Source organism: Thamnophis elegans, chromosome 2, assembly GCF_009769535.1.
Source record: "Thamnophis elegans isolate rThaEle1 chromosome 2, rThaEle1.pri, whole genome shotgun sequence".
NCBI classification, from domain to species: domain Eukaryota; kingdom Metazoa; phylum Chordata; class Lepidosauria; order Squamata; family Colubridae; genus Thamnophis; species Thamnophis elegans.
The window spans coordinates 85,513,388-85,528,292 of record NC_045542.1 but is presented as its reverse complement, the minus strand read 5'-3'; the positions used below and the strand labels follow the sequence as shown (position 1 = coordinate 85,528,292).

Here is a 14,905-nt window from a genome sequence, read left to right as displayed (position 1 = left end):
GTCATCTTATTGGTAGCATCTTTAATACATAACTTGACCCCAAAAGGATATAAAAGTTGTACTATGAAAAACACGATAAGGTTGTGTGTGTGTGTGTGTGTGTGTGTGTGTGTGTGAGAGAGAGAGAGAGAGAGAGAGGGAGAGGGAGGGAGGGAGAGAGGGGGGAGGAGAGAGGGAGAGAGAGAGAGAGGCTGACTTTAAGTCGGCATTAATTCCTACTGACTGTCCTGAAAGTACCTCCTGACATGATTTCAGAAGTGATTTGCCATTGCCTTCTTTCCGGGACTGAGAGAGAGGGACTGGCCCAAGGTCACCCAGCTGGCTTAGGGCGAGACCAGAACAGTCTCCTGGTTTCTAGCTGGGTGCCCACTATCACAATGACCTGATGGTTTTTACAGCTGTGCACGTTTTCAGTTACATGTTTAATCACCTTTTCACTCATAGAAACCACGCAAAATTAGTACTTTGCTGAAAATTTCTGTAGTCGGATTGAGATGCATAATTTTTATCAATATAACCAAGGTTTTTAAGGATTTGAGTGAGTTTATGTGCTAAAACAAACACAACTTGAATTTTTGAGAATGCTAGGATTGAAAGTAGCCAATCAGCAGTGAACTTTGGTTGGCCAATCAAAATGCACAGAGGCTAAGTCTATGAGCCAATCAATGTTGTCATACCCTCTGACTATAAATAGGCATGAAAAACATTGAGAAATTTAATTTAGCTCTGGCTGCGGGCAAGGATGAAGGCCTTCGCTTTCACCACTACTGAGCAGCGGCAGTGCATCATTGTGCTTCATGAAGAGGGTTACTCCAGTACAGAAATAGCCAAGATAGTGAAATGCCATCGCACCACAGTGAGCAGAGTGGTTGAAAATTACCAAATAACTGGTTCAGTTGGACAGGCTCCACTCTGGAAGACCAGGAAAGTCGACAAAACAGCAAGATCGGGCTCCGTAACGCATTTTGATGGCTGACAGGAAGCTCACTTCACCTCAGATTACAAGAATTTGGGGTGAAACATGTGATGTAAAAGTGTGCACAAGCACAGTATGTGGCAGACTGCTTGCCAGGGGGCTCAAAGGCTGCAGGGCTCGAAGTAAACCTTTGCTCACAGACGCTCACCGCTCTCGTCAACGTGCATAGGCCAAGAAGTATGCCAAGTGGACCAACGAACAGTGAGCCAAGGTCATCTTCAGTGACGAGAACAATTTTTACTTGACTGGGAATCAGTGCAATAAGTATATCATAAGATTGCCAGCTGAAGAATTTAGGCCATACTGCCTGAATCTATCGGTGAAGCATCCATTGCCCGTGATGATCTGGAGCTGTATCGCCGTTTCTCGTATTGGTCGATACAAACCATGCAGGGAATCATGAATTCCAAGCAGTATGTTTAAGTCCTGGAAAAAGACCATGCTTCCTTCAGCTCAGCAACTTGTAGGAAAAGACTTTTACTTCCAGGATGGCAACGCTCCTTGTCATTGAGCCAAGTCCGTCCAGCAGTGGATGAAGAAGTGTTGTGGCCCAGCAGGAGCCGTTGGAGCTGCAAACAGACTCCAACAGCGAGGAGCCTTATGAGTCGGCTCTGGAAGAGGTGGAGGACCCTAGACAGGGTTCCGACTCCGAGCAGGGCGCAGAGAGGCTGGTTGGCCACCAGGAGGCGCCTGAGGCATGGAGCAGCGGTGAGAGCTGAAGGGAGTGTGCTCCTGACGTCAGGCCTTGGAGTAGTGATGAGGAGACAAGGGAGGTGGTCCTGGATGCCCGGCAATGCCGGGCAGATCGACGGAGAAAACAGCTAAGCAGTTACAAAAGATAATTGGACCCAGGTGGTTGTAATTAGGCTTCTCTCAAGATTGTATTTAAGGAGATACTCTGGGAGGAGTCTGGTTTGCAGGATTCAACTTCATTCTTAACACTGGAGAAGCTGTTATCTGTCTCTGTCGAAGTCCGAGTTGCTGCCAAGGTTCTTATCTGTTTGTTATGCTTGGGCTTTCAGCCATTGAGATTTATGTTTCCTGCTAATAAAGGGCTGTAGAATTTCCAGTTAAGCTTGTCACGGCATTCGTTACTGGATGGAGGAGGGGGTCAGAACAAAGAAGCATGATGTTTGACTCCTGGATTGGCTATTTCAGAGCCCAGATTTGAACCCAATTGAGAATTTGTGGCCCAAGATTGGTTACAAAATAAGTAAGAAGCATCTGAAGACCAAGCAGGAGCTGATTGAACCCATTATTGCAGCCTGGCACCACATTGTCACCAAAGATCACGTGCAAAGGCTTATACAGTCTATGCCAAAGTGATGCTGCCTGGTGATAAGCAATAAGGGCTGGCCAATTTCATATTAGTAACCATGTTTGTTTACCTAAAGGGTCCTTTTCAGGGCCACAAACCATAAAAATGTTAACAAAACATTAGCATCAGCCTTAGTAATTGCAACACATATGCCACTGGGTATACATCAGTTAATCTGTTTTCGTAGTCATTGTAAGCATGCATTGTAAGCATGCAAGAAAATTCACAATCCCCATCCAAACAGCACCAAATTGCAAAAGCCTATGCTTTTTACTTAAAAACCACCAGTATTTATTTAAATATAACAATATTTGCATAGCAGTTAGCATAACATATCATAATATCAATGGCCTATCCAAAAAATGTCATAAACCATAAACCGTAAAGCTTGCAGGACTTTATCACACAGCTGTAGGTACAAACCACATTTTAAACCAACGCATTTGCAAAATTTAGCCCAAAGCAAATTTTATTTTAGATGATATTTGATTTATGCTGTGCCTTTCTACTCTAATGAACAAAAGGGTTTTTTTTTTACTAACAAACTATTTATACATATTATTTTTAAAAATTTAGTCAATTTGCAAGCAGTGCCAAGATTGCACAGAGTAATGCTGTCCTATAAACATCAAACATACTCTCTACATAGATCCCTGTAAATCAAATATTAATCTTGATAGGGAAGGATTTCTTTCCACAATGAATCATGCATATTGTTATAATACTTAAAAAAACCCTATCTTCAAATAAATATAGAAATAACACAGAAAGGTAAAAGTTTTTAATCTTTTATCTGAAATTTACACATTTCAAATTTTGATATATACTGCCTCTGCGTGTGTGTGTGAGGGGGAAAGGAGACAGAGACAGAGAGCAAGAGATAGGGGGGGAGGGAGGGAGGGAAAGAGGGAGGAGAAAGAGAGATGGGGGGGTGAGCGGGAGAATGAGAAATTACAGGTAGCAACTAGCATTCTCTCGGCAAAGCTGACTCTTTTCAGTAGTATTATCTTTTCTGAAATTGTGACTCTCAGAGACCTGAGGGAAAGCGGCAATAGGGCTTGCTACATGTGTATATGCACACACATTTATAGAGTTATCCAGCCGAGTATTGTTTCCTCTGCCTGAAACAGCCACAGAACCACCTGAGGACAAAGCAGGTACCCACTGGAAGGACTTCCCCCTCTTCCTGTTTGAGTAATGTTACAACACCCCTGAAATACAGTAGTCCTAATAATATACGGTTTTGCCTGCAGACTTAAACAAACACAACTTCTGTAAAATCAGTCACGCTTTAAACAGTTCTGCCTCATCTCTGCTGGCTTTGCTTTTTATACAGTGGGTCATATTTTAACTAGAGTAAACATAAACCTAACTACAACCTCCCTTTTCCAAGAACAGATAGCAGCTTCACAGTGTCATGTGGCTCTAAATGTCACACCTTGTACCTTGTTTAAAGGTAAGTAAGGGTTCACTGATAAGTTTACATAGTATTTGCAAGCCAAAGTAAGTTCCATGCCTGGTACAAGTCCAAAGCCAGTTCCTTTGGTCAACTGAGATAGCTATTCTGACCTAGGCTTCCTAATACAGTAAAAAGCACACGCTTAGTCCCAAAAACCCTCATTTTATTTCAAAGGCTGTGAATTATGTTCATTCACAGCCCGTAATGAGTCCCAAATAGTTGTAAACAGTCCTACAGTAGGCTGCCAAAGTCTTTCGGGATAAGGCTGATAAGCACCTACCTTTATCTTCCTTGAAGTGCTGCCAAAGATTTAATTGGCAATTAGCTTGGCAAGGCCACATGGAGCAGAGACAAAATGGAGCTTCAGAAGGTAGCTTCTGACCAGCATGAAGAAAGTTGCTTTCCGCAAAGGCTCACAGGCTTTTGCTCCTCCTTTAAGTCCTATGGGAGTGGCCATATCACCTCCAAGCCTTACTCTCGAGTCATCCCTATTGTCTTAACTGTTCTTGCCTTCTGGCAACTCTGCGCATGTGCGCACTGGTAACGGGGAGATGTCCGATTTTGGAAGCTCCGGAGGCAGCATATAACTCCCAGATGGCCCTGGCCCCCTCTCTGCCTCCAACGCAGAGCCCTCGTCCGAGCCTTCCCCAGGCTCCAGGACTTGGCCCATGTTCCTCCCCAACCTCCTTACTATCAAACTCTGCTGCCAGCTCCGCAGGCCGCTGGAGGACCACAACAATAGCTTTGCACAATTCATTTTAGCTAAACTCTGGATTGCTTTAACTGCCCAAACTCAAACATTAGTTCTTAAGCACCAAGGATTCTGCCTAGGGCTTAGGTTTTAACGGGAAGAAACAATAAAAGTAGGGAATCTTCATAATGTCACTTGGATATGACAAAGTAAGAAATGTAGAAGGAAAGAAGTATACTTTTGACTAAACCTTTTGGTTTGGAGAATAATTTTGAAGCATGTTCTACTTTCAATATCCCCTCCTTGCAATTATTGTCTGGCTACCAGACAACTCTACTTGAAGCCCACCTCTGTTTGCAGATAGGCTTACTTCTAGATCAAGGTTTTGCCATTGGCCTATTTTACCCATATTCACAACAGGAAGACAAGTGCACTAGTTATAAGACTTCCATTGACAGGTATGTAAATAGATATTTACTTCTTGTAATAAGTAATCCCTGTATACAATTCATTGTCCAGGGACTACCTGTAACATGTAGTTTTCCTAACTGTCTGCAAGTAATTATTCAAATTATTTCCCTGCTGAAGGTGAATCATTTGGTTATCTTGTTATAAGGCTTGAATAAAAAGTCTTACTGTCAGTGGTGTCTGAGTTATCACTGCTGATTGAGTATTTTCGCCGTTTCTCTTCCATCTGTAAGAAAAGAAATTGAACATTAAGAAACTCATTATGGCACCAAATCATTGTTATTTCAGGAAATCCACACATCGCATTAACCCAGCAGCACCAGTGAATATTTAGCCTAAGGACAGTAAATTACTAAGGGCTTTTTTAAAAAATAAAATTTTTAGATGTAACAATATTTTCTTTTCAAGTCTCTGCCTCTTGGACCCATGAGTGTGTCTTGCTTTTAATTATGCAACTTGTATTTTCAAATTACCCTTACAACTTACCCAAATCTAAGGAATCTCCACTAAGGAATTTACTTGGCAAGTCCATAGAAATAATGCAACTAAAATGCTACCTTACAACTTATTATTCAAGTTCAACAACCCAATGAATTAAGAGTTTGGGAGAATCCATTTCAAAAGCACCTGAGGATAAAATTACAACGGCATGGATCAATGGCATGATACCAAAGTATAAAACAAGGATGGAAACTGTTTTATTTTGAAGCAGTTGTATTCATATATAAATGGGAAGGGAAAATGAGGACTTGGACAAGTAAATAGTATTTTGGTAGTTCGCTTGGAATTTGATTGTTCTACACAGAAAGTCAATGAAATACAACAACCTACTCTGCAGATTTCAAAATTTCTCCAAAAATTAGAAGTTGGTCAAAAATGGTCAGTTTTCTTAGGATATAAAAAGTATCACTCCAAAATGTCAGTTTTTATTATGCTTATGACAAAGTGCTGACTGTTTTCCTTCCACAAGATTGTTGTAAAAAAAATTCCCATAGCTGTTTGCTCCTTGCTAGGTTTTTGGTATGAAACATGTGACTCAACTAGATCCTGTCGCATTACTATAATTATGTACACTGTAATGTGTAGGTGACTGAGTTTAACTTTGTTTTTCTTTAGAAACCTTTAAACCTCTATGTATAATTCTGCCACATTTACTTTACTGTGTATGTTGATGTGTATACAGTTATTTCTAGAGCAGGTTGATTTCTTCTGTGAAATCCACATGGGAAGCGAATTCACTAAATAGAGGGCTAAATAAATAAATACGAAATAAATTTCTTTTTGCAGTCCTGGTTTTAATTACATTTTACCCAGATGAATACTGAGTAAGAAAATCATTTAATGATATTTCAGTAAGTGTAGTCAAACCTGAAGCAATAACTACAGAGGTTGTATTCCACAGGTTGCAATCTGTGCAAGTAGATGTGAAAGAACAGTATGAAAAAATTATGAGAAGATTTTACATGCAATTTAAAATATAGGCATATTATTTGCTTATATAATTACCATTTTATAAACCAACTGACACATGACGGAGTAATATGCCAAATTGCATATCATAGCACCTATAGCAGTATCTCCATGTTACAATAGAGGTGAGCAGGTAAGTATTAGTAAACATCACACATATCTCACCTGGTGTATATCAGATACAAACTATCTAACTGTATACAAAGGACACAAATAGTGGGAAATCATTCCTAGAAGTTAGATAGGGCACTATCTATACCAGGGGTAGTCAACCTTTTTATACCTACCGCCCACTTTTGTATCTCTGTTAGTAGTAAAATTTTCTAACTGCCCACCGGTTCCACAGTAATGGTGATTTATAAAGTAGGGCAGTAACTTTACTTTATAAAATTCATAAAGCAGAATTACAGCAAACCCCTACCGCCGCCCATCATGAAAGCTGGAACGCCCACTAGTGGGCGATAGGGACCAGGTTGACTACCACTGATCTATACAGATAGTTCTTGACTTACAACCCATTTATTTAGTGACTGTTCAAAGTTACAAGAATACTGAAAAAAGTGACTTATGACTGTTTTTCACATTTACGACCATTACAGAATTCCCAGTCACATGATCAAAATTTGGATGTTTGGCAACTAGTTCATATTTATGGTAGCTGCAGCATCTGAGTGCATGTGAACATTTTTTGCGACCTTCTGATAAGCAAAGTCAATGGGAAAGCCAGTTTCATTTAACAGACATGTTATTCATTTAATAACTATAGTGATTCACTTAACAACTGTGGCAAGAAAGGTTGTAAAATGGGGCAAAATTAACAGTGTATTTTTTGGAGTATAAGACACACTTCCCCTCCCCTAAAAGTGGGTGGAAATGTCTGTGCGACTTATACAGCGAATGTCGTCAAGGCCCCGCCCACCCACCGATTCCCACCAACCAGCCATTTTCAGTCTACGCACATCCTGTTTTCAGCCTCTGCACACCCCATTTTAGACCTGTTCCAGGCTGTGGGGATCACAGCACATAGCCATCGATTGCCACTGATTGCCACCGCCGCACGTCACATTTTCAGCCTCCATGCATCATGTTTTCAGCCTCTGCATGTTCCATTTTTGGCCTTCACGCATTGCATTTTCGGCCAATTCTAGGTGGCAGGGATTGCCACTGCTGCCGATCCTCGCTGCCTGGAGCCATCTGGAAACGTGACACACAGAGACCAAAATACAGGCATGCGGAGGCTGAAAACGCGATGCACGGAAGCCAAAAACGCGACCTGCGGAGGCGGCAATATGCTAGGGAGATCCTGGCAGGCTGGAATGGATCTAAAACAGAGCATGCGGAAGTCGAAAATGCAGAGTGCAGAGGCCAAAAACACAATGTGCAGTGGTGGCGATGGGCTGTGGTGATTTCCGCAACCTGGAACAGCTAATTGACAGTATTCTGAGAGGCCGATTCAACCGCCAGTCAGCTGCTCGTGCTGAATCAGGTTGCGATAACATGCTGAAGCTGACCAGGCTGTTTGCGGCAAGGACACTAGCCAGATGAATACAGATGGATGCTGATAGGCAGAGGCAGAATTTTTTTTCTTGCTTTTCTCCCCAAAAACTAATGTGCATCGTATACTCCAAAGCGTCTTATACTCCAAAAAATATGGTTACTGTCGCTCAGTAACAGAAATTTTGGGCTCGATTGTAAGACAAGGACTACCTATAATTAACTAATTTGGAGAATTTTTTTCCTACTCCATGGAATCAGATAAAACAATATCAAGAGTTCTGTGACAGGGCAGAATCCTTAGTCCAAATTATTCACAAAAATATGCAGGTAATCTTCGTTTAATGTCCACTTGTTCAGTGACCAGTTACAACATTAACGAAGGGGACTCACAAGGGGTCCCTGGAGTTTAAAGCCATTGCACTTTCGGTGTGGTCATGTGACTGTAACTCAGGTACTTGGCAACTGACTTGTAAATACAATGCTGCAGTTATGTAATTGCCATTTGTAACCTGTACTGCCAGTTTCTGACAAGGAAAATCAATGGAGAAGTCAGCAGATTATCACAAATGGCATTCATGTGACCATGGGACACCAAGTTCGTAAGATTCATCTAATAACCGCAGCTGGTACTGCTGGAACACTGCCACTGAAGTCAGCAGTCATGTGATGTTGTATCTTATAATCACAACACTTAACAACAGTGTTCCTGGTTCCAATTACCACTTGTTAGTTAGAATTCCTTGTGGTTATATTGGGGTTCATATGAACGTGTATAGATCTAATCATAGCAATATCCTGCGTAAAAAAATGGGGCAATTGCGTTCTCTCATTCCATATTCAGTAACCTAAACTACTGCAGTAGATCTGAAAGATACAGATCTTATTAGAAAAAAACTATCAACATCCAAGGACAAAAGATCCAAGGCAAGTACAGGCAATCTTAAGACTTACAAGAGTGACCATTTCCTTTAGTGACCATTCCAAGTTACAACAGCACTGAAAAAGGGGACTTATGACCATTTTTCACACTTACAACTACTGCGGCATCCCCATGCTCACTTGATCAAAATTCAGATGCTTGGCAAACAGTCATATTTATGTGATCACATTTTGTGACCTTCTGGCAAGCAAACTCAATTGGAAAGCCAGATTCATTTAACAACTGAGTTACTAGCTTAACAACTCCAGAGATTCACTTAACAACTGTGGCAGGGAAGATCAAAATTCACTTAACAAATGTCTCACTTAGCAAGAGAAATTTTGGTCACCATTGCATCCTTTCTAATTACATGCACTATAGCAGAGGTATGAATATAGTTTGGTGGCCATTTTCATAGCTCTAATATATATCAAATGCAAGATTTTAATAGCTAGTTGCCAATTTGCAACCTAGAGACAATATATGCAGCTCCATATCTCCTGCAATAAAGAAAAATGAGGTGGCTGTAATTTCAACTTTTTCCATCATCTCTTCTTGTTTTTCTTCATCCTATTTTTTCCCATTAGCTGTAATAAGACTGGATCATAGTCTTCTTGTCCTTCATCCTCCTGTTTTCCTCCTGTCTCCCCAAGTGAATAGATGCATGTAAATGGGAGAGAAAATATCAGAATCTCTTTAGAAAGAAGCTAAAATTACCTGTTTCCTGATTGCATGAAAAAGTTATCTGCATCATCTTGGGGTCATAATTTGACTACACCTTAAGTATTAAGGGCTCATATATTTCTCTGGCACGAGAAAAATCCTTTGTTGACACACCTGCTTTACAAAAATTGAAGTGATGCAGGTGTATTTAGCATGTAATTACAAAATTATCTCATGAAAGGAAACCACAAAGAATCTTAACACGCTGGTCTGAGGTTCTCTAAGCTATCGCCAAATAGATACTGTTAAACTTTCTCTAAGTCTGAGGGAGGAAAGAACCACCGAAGTATGGAAAATAGTTTTGTTTGTGGTTTAATCACTAGAGCTATTAGAAGAAAATTGCACTTGATGACAAGACCACAGGATGCCATTATCCTTTGGAGGAGATGACAATCTGCAAACGAATTCCCATAAATACTAAATCATAAAACCTTAAGTACTGCTTTCATCTCCAACACATGTGCAGTGTTTTAACATACCACTATGAATGATAATAACAGTGAACTAACATAAACATTTTTACTGACAATGCTGTGATAAAAAATTGCCCTGTCAAAACATGATTAAAATTACTTCTTACAATATGGCTATATCAATACTTCCCTCCAGTAATTCAGAGGGAACAGATGTTATTAAACCAGCCTTGTACTTGACGGCTATTAGATTTCAGGGAGAGAAAAAGGTGCTGAAGATGGATTGAAGACAGTTTATAGAGATGAAATTCCAACTGAACAGAGTATTTATTTTTGCTGACTAGGTCAGTGTAAAAACTCCAAAAGGACAAAGGTAAAAAAAAAAAAGCTATAATAGGGTAATTCCTGTATCTTGAAGCTAAGAACAGAAAAATATTTTAAGTTCTCGTGCTATCCTACATAATTCCCTTAGAATGCAGTGCATGTGAGTTATATTTAATGGCATGTTATCTAGATCTAAAATCAGGGTAAATGAAATATACCTATAAAATTCTACTATCCAATTTTTCATCAACATAAACCAACCATTTTGCTACTTACTACTACTTCTATCCTTTATTTTTTACACCTACACCTATGTGCTCTTTCTTGAAAATAGAATTTATGTTGGAGAAATCCATTAGAATGCAAGAAGCAGCTTCATCTAGTGAACTCTCTAGAATTTGTGTACCAGCACAAGCTCACTAATCTGCACAATAAATGAATAACTTAGCAGAGTTTAGCCGGATTTTTTATGAAGCTGTATAATTTTTCCACTTGTAAAATGATGCTAAAAGTCTGGTGCTCATTTTCCTTTTACGTCAAGTTTCTCTCCTAGATAGGAGCTTGCAACATCTTACCTTGTAATTCTGTCTTCCCTAATCTGGTATTTGTGAAGCTACAATTTCCAAAATTTTCAGACATGTTGGTGGGAATTTTGAGAAATGCGTTTCTAACACACAAGGAAGATACCATTTGGGGGGAAATTGTGATAACATGTGGAATCAAAAAGGGCTATATAGTTCAACTATTTGTTTAATGTACAAACCTAAAGGCCAGATACAATTATAGCAGCCTTTCTCAACCTGATGCTCTCTACACCTATCAGAGTTTTAACCTCAGATGAGCTACACTGAATTGTAGCATCTCTGAGAAATGGCCAGGGTCTGCTTAACTGCATGCAATGTAAAAAATCAAGACAGGTATTCCTCGACTTATAACAAAATTGAGCCCAAAATTTCTGTTGTTAAGTGAGACATTTGATAAGTGAGTTTTGCCCCATTTTATGACATTTCTTGCCACGGTTGTTAAGTGAATCACTGCAGTTGTTAAATTAGTGACACGGTTGTTAAGTGAATCTGACTTAACTCCACTGATTTTGCTTATCAAAAGGTGATCACATGACCTTGGGACACAGCAGCGGTCATAAGAATGAACCAGTTGCCAAGCATCTGAATTTTGATCACATTCTCATAGGGCTGCTACAAAAGTTGTAAGTGTGAAAAGTGGTCATGTCACTTTTTATAGTGCTGTTGTAACTTTGAACGGTCACTAAATGAACTGTTGAAAGTCGAATACTACCTGTAATAAGAATTGTATTCTCGAAATATATTTTTTTCTGAAATAAGATTTACAACCAAGTTTGCCTTTTAGGTGCATTATACATGAGAACTGTTGAGCAATTATCAGAATCTCTTTCATCATAAACCCATTGCATGGCAAATAATGGGGAAGAAACTGTAGTTCAATTATCCATTCATAGAAGAGGAGCCATACAAATAGGAGATGCCCCCATGCTGGCAGCATTTTCCCATGGGACATTACCAGCACACAATGTCTCAAAGCCTGGCAGTTAACTACTGTAAATTGCTACAAGGACTCCACTCTTCCATTACTTATCTCTTGAAGAATGCAATAAAGGAAAATATTTATAGCCCAGGGCTGAAATTATGCCCTTGATGCTCTCTGAGCTTGGTTATTTTGTTATGCATGTTTCATTACCCAAACTAGGTAACATCATCAGTGCTGCGGTCATCACTAAGCACTAGATGATGTTACCTAATTTAGGTAATGAAATAACTGCAAGAAAACGACCGAACTAAGTGAGCACCAAGGACCCCTTCTCTCAAAGAAAGGAAGGGTGTGTGTTTTTTCAGAGAATTGCCTGACAACCAATTGTATTGCTTCCTCTAGTTTCCTCTAAAAGAAATTCTGCCAGGCTTCGACAGTTACTTGTGGTTCTAGAGTCTTGAAATAACAACAATCTGCAGATTAGATTACTAGGTTTCCCCATCCAGCAGGGTAAGTGGCATTCTCTACATTCTTCGCACTGTTTCTCTGCTAGCTGTGTCATTCTCCCATGCAGAGAACCGGCAGGCTTACAAATCTCTCTGGTTTCTGCAGATCTCTCTGTGAATTATATCACACTCCCATGTCCAACTTCTTGAATTTCAATATCAACCATCCAGAGGCTTCTGGAAGCCCATAAGTAAAGTTGATAACTATTTGTGCAATTGAGTCTTCCTGAATCGGGCACCTTTCAGATATGTTAGGAGTATATCTGACCCTGTTGACTGGGCATTCTGGAACTTCCATATTATTATTTTTTTAAATCCAATTATATGCATGCTGCCCAATTAAACTATGCCAAAACAACTTTAAACCCTTTCAAAAATCTGGTTTCCATTAAAATTAACTACCCTCAAAATCCCAAAGAAGATAACATTTTTCACCAACTTCCTAAAAAATAAAAGGGTAATAAGCTATTCTAAAGTGACAAGAATGTCTCTGAGAATGTATTTTTTTTAAAAAACTGCACCATTTAATCTAAGAACGAGGACTAACAGCAAGCAGATTCCGTCTGGATAAGGCAGTCCCAAAGATAGAAAGGATACAAGCCATATAAACTTTTAAAAGCAAACAACCAGAATTTTGAATTATGTCCATTATCCTACTGGAAACCAATGCAACTTTTGGAATATAGAGGCTGAACTAACTAGCACTGGTTAGCAGGTGAGCAGTTGAGTTCTGTGCCAGTTGCTGCTTCCAAGTCATCTTCAAAGACAACCACACCTAGAACAAATTATAATAGTCTGAAAGCTACCCACAAATTACTGTCTTCAGTATCTTCAGGTCCAAGAATAAGTGCAACTGATGGATGTGCTGCTGTAGCTACCAGACAAGGCTCCCGGCTGCAGCTCCTACCTGCAATGCCAGCAGAAGGTCTGAGTCCAGGAGAACTTCCAAATGGCTCATCAGGCCCTTTTGGAAGACTATAACCTCATGAAGAACAATATAGAAAGCTATCAGGAAACCAGACATTTCTTTATATCGTGCTGTAATTTAGTCTTAGTTTATTTCATCCTATTAGACCTTTCACAATCTCCAGCACTAGGACTTCCACCACATTTCCTATTTGGTAATAGGCTCTCAGTGTCCATCAGTGGAGGCGGATTCACACAAAGAATGACTAAGGTCTTGATCTCTCCTGATCTCTCCTGACCTAATAACATTGATTGGGACACTTTGCTCAGGAATCTGAACAAAAAAAGTTACAAAACTGTGCCTCCAATGTCCATAGCCTCACAGAAAGTCCAAAAGGAGACCATAGCTGATGATTCTGAATGCTGCTGAGATATCTAACCAGATGAAGAGTGCAAAATCCTACATCAATCCAATGCATGTTTAGAATCACAATCTTCTTTTTTAAGTAGGTTATCATTTTAGGGGCAAATTGAAAAAGCAGCAAAGTTATTAGTCATCAAATAATTTTCTCTGAAATGCTTTGGCTATTAGCATCTCCACTTGCTTTTTTCCTGTCTCTGGTGACTTATTTTGCGATAAAGAAGGGAAAAGCACATGCTGGGTTGTGCTGAAAAAGAAATAAAACAATTTACCATTTGTTCTTCCTATTTATCTGTTGCTGTTTTTTCTAAAACTTAGCCAGGAAAGAAATAGCAAAGCCCAATGGCATTTTAGAAATCTTTGAATCACTAACTACCCTCTAGCAATCCATTTGGTTCTTATTTTCTCAGCTGAAATTAGATGGACAGTTCAGCACTGCTTAGCCTTTATGTTAATGATGTAGTACTTTCTAAAAAAAAATAAAGCTAATGTTTTCTTAGATAGGTAAAATAGCATTAAATTGTTTTGCTGTGGGGGTGGGGAAGGCTGCTGAGAGATTTGTTGCTTCCACAGGGAGTTCTCCTAAGGGCAGAATTCAAAAGATAATGTATAATTTCCATATTTCCCTTATTAATAGTTGTTTTGGCAAGAAAGCAGTAGTACTGGTAGAAAAAAAAATAGGTTCAGACCCTTCCCACTCACAAATTCTATAATTAGGCTAGACATGTCCAGAACAAGCTTTGTCCTAGACTTTCTTCAGTTATGTCATCAAATGTTTCCTCTACATTTTGGGAATCAAAAGCTAGAGCTCCTGGCTAAATTTGGATTCTGCCTCTAGTCTGCAATTTACAGGTAAAATTTCTTTCTATCTGCAGCATGAAATAATACAGATCAAAGCCACATTTATAACCATGGTGAATATAGTTCTCTTTCACAATTCAAGCAAAAGGACTCGTGAGCCTATAAAAGCCTTGGAATTGATACAACTTTCTTTAAAAGTACTCCACTGGGAAAAATATTTATTAAAGTTATATTTTTAATAAAAGCAAAGAAGACTGCTAATCATGATTACGATAATTCCACTGGCAACCAACCAAATTCAGAATTCCTGGGGCTATCCTGTCTATTAACTAACAACGTATGTATCCTTATAAGTGGCAAAAGGGAAAGATAGGCTAAAGGGCACCAGTGCTTTCTTCATGATCACTAAACTGCACATTCATGAAAGTTGTTCTCAGGAGAACCAGAGTCATCCTGCATAGCAAAGAGAGAAAGGGAAATAATTTGTTCCCACTGCAAATAAAAATC

General features: G+C 39.5%; 1 protein-coding gene across 6 annotated transcripts in view; it reads right to left on the bottom strand.

Moving 5' to 3' along the window:
• JADE2 (jade family PHD finger 2) overlaps positions 1-14,905 on the bottom strand; it is a 196,641-nt gene that overhangs the window by 167,225 nt on the left and 14,511 nt on the right. For all 6 annotated transcript variants that reach the window (XM_032211899.1, XM_032211903.1, XM_032211902.1 and 3 more), the window contains one exon: positions 5,081-5,138. In XM_032211899.1, the coding sequence (XP_032067790.1) occupies positions 5,081-5,138 (58 nt within the window). The remainder of the gene's footprint in view (positions 1-5,080; positions 5,139-14,905) is intronic.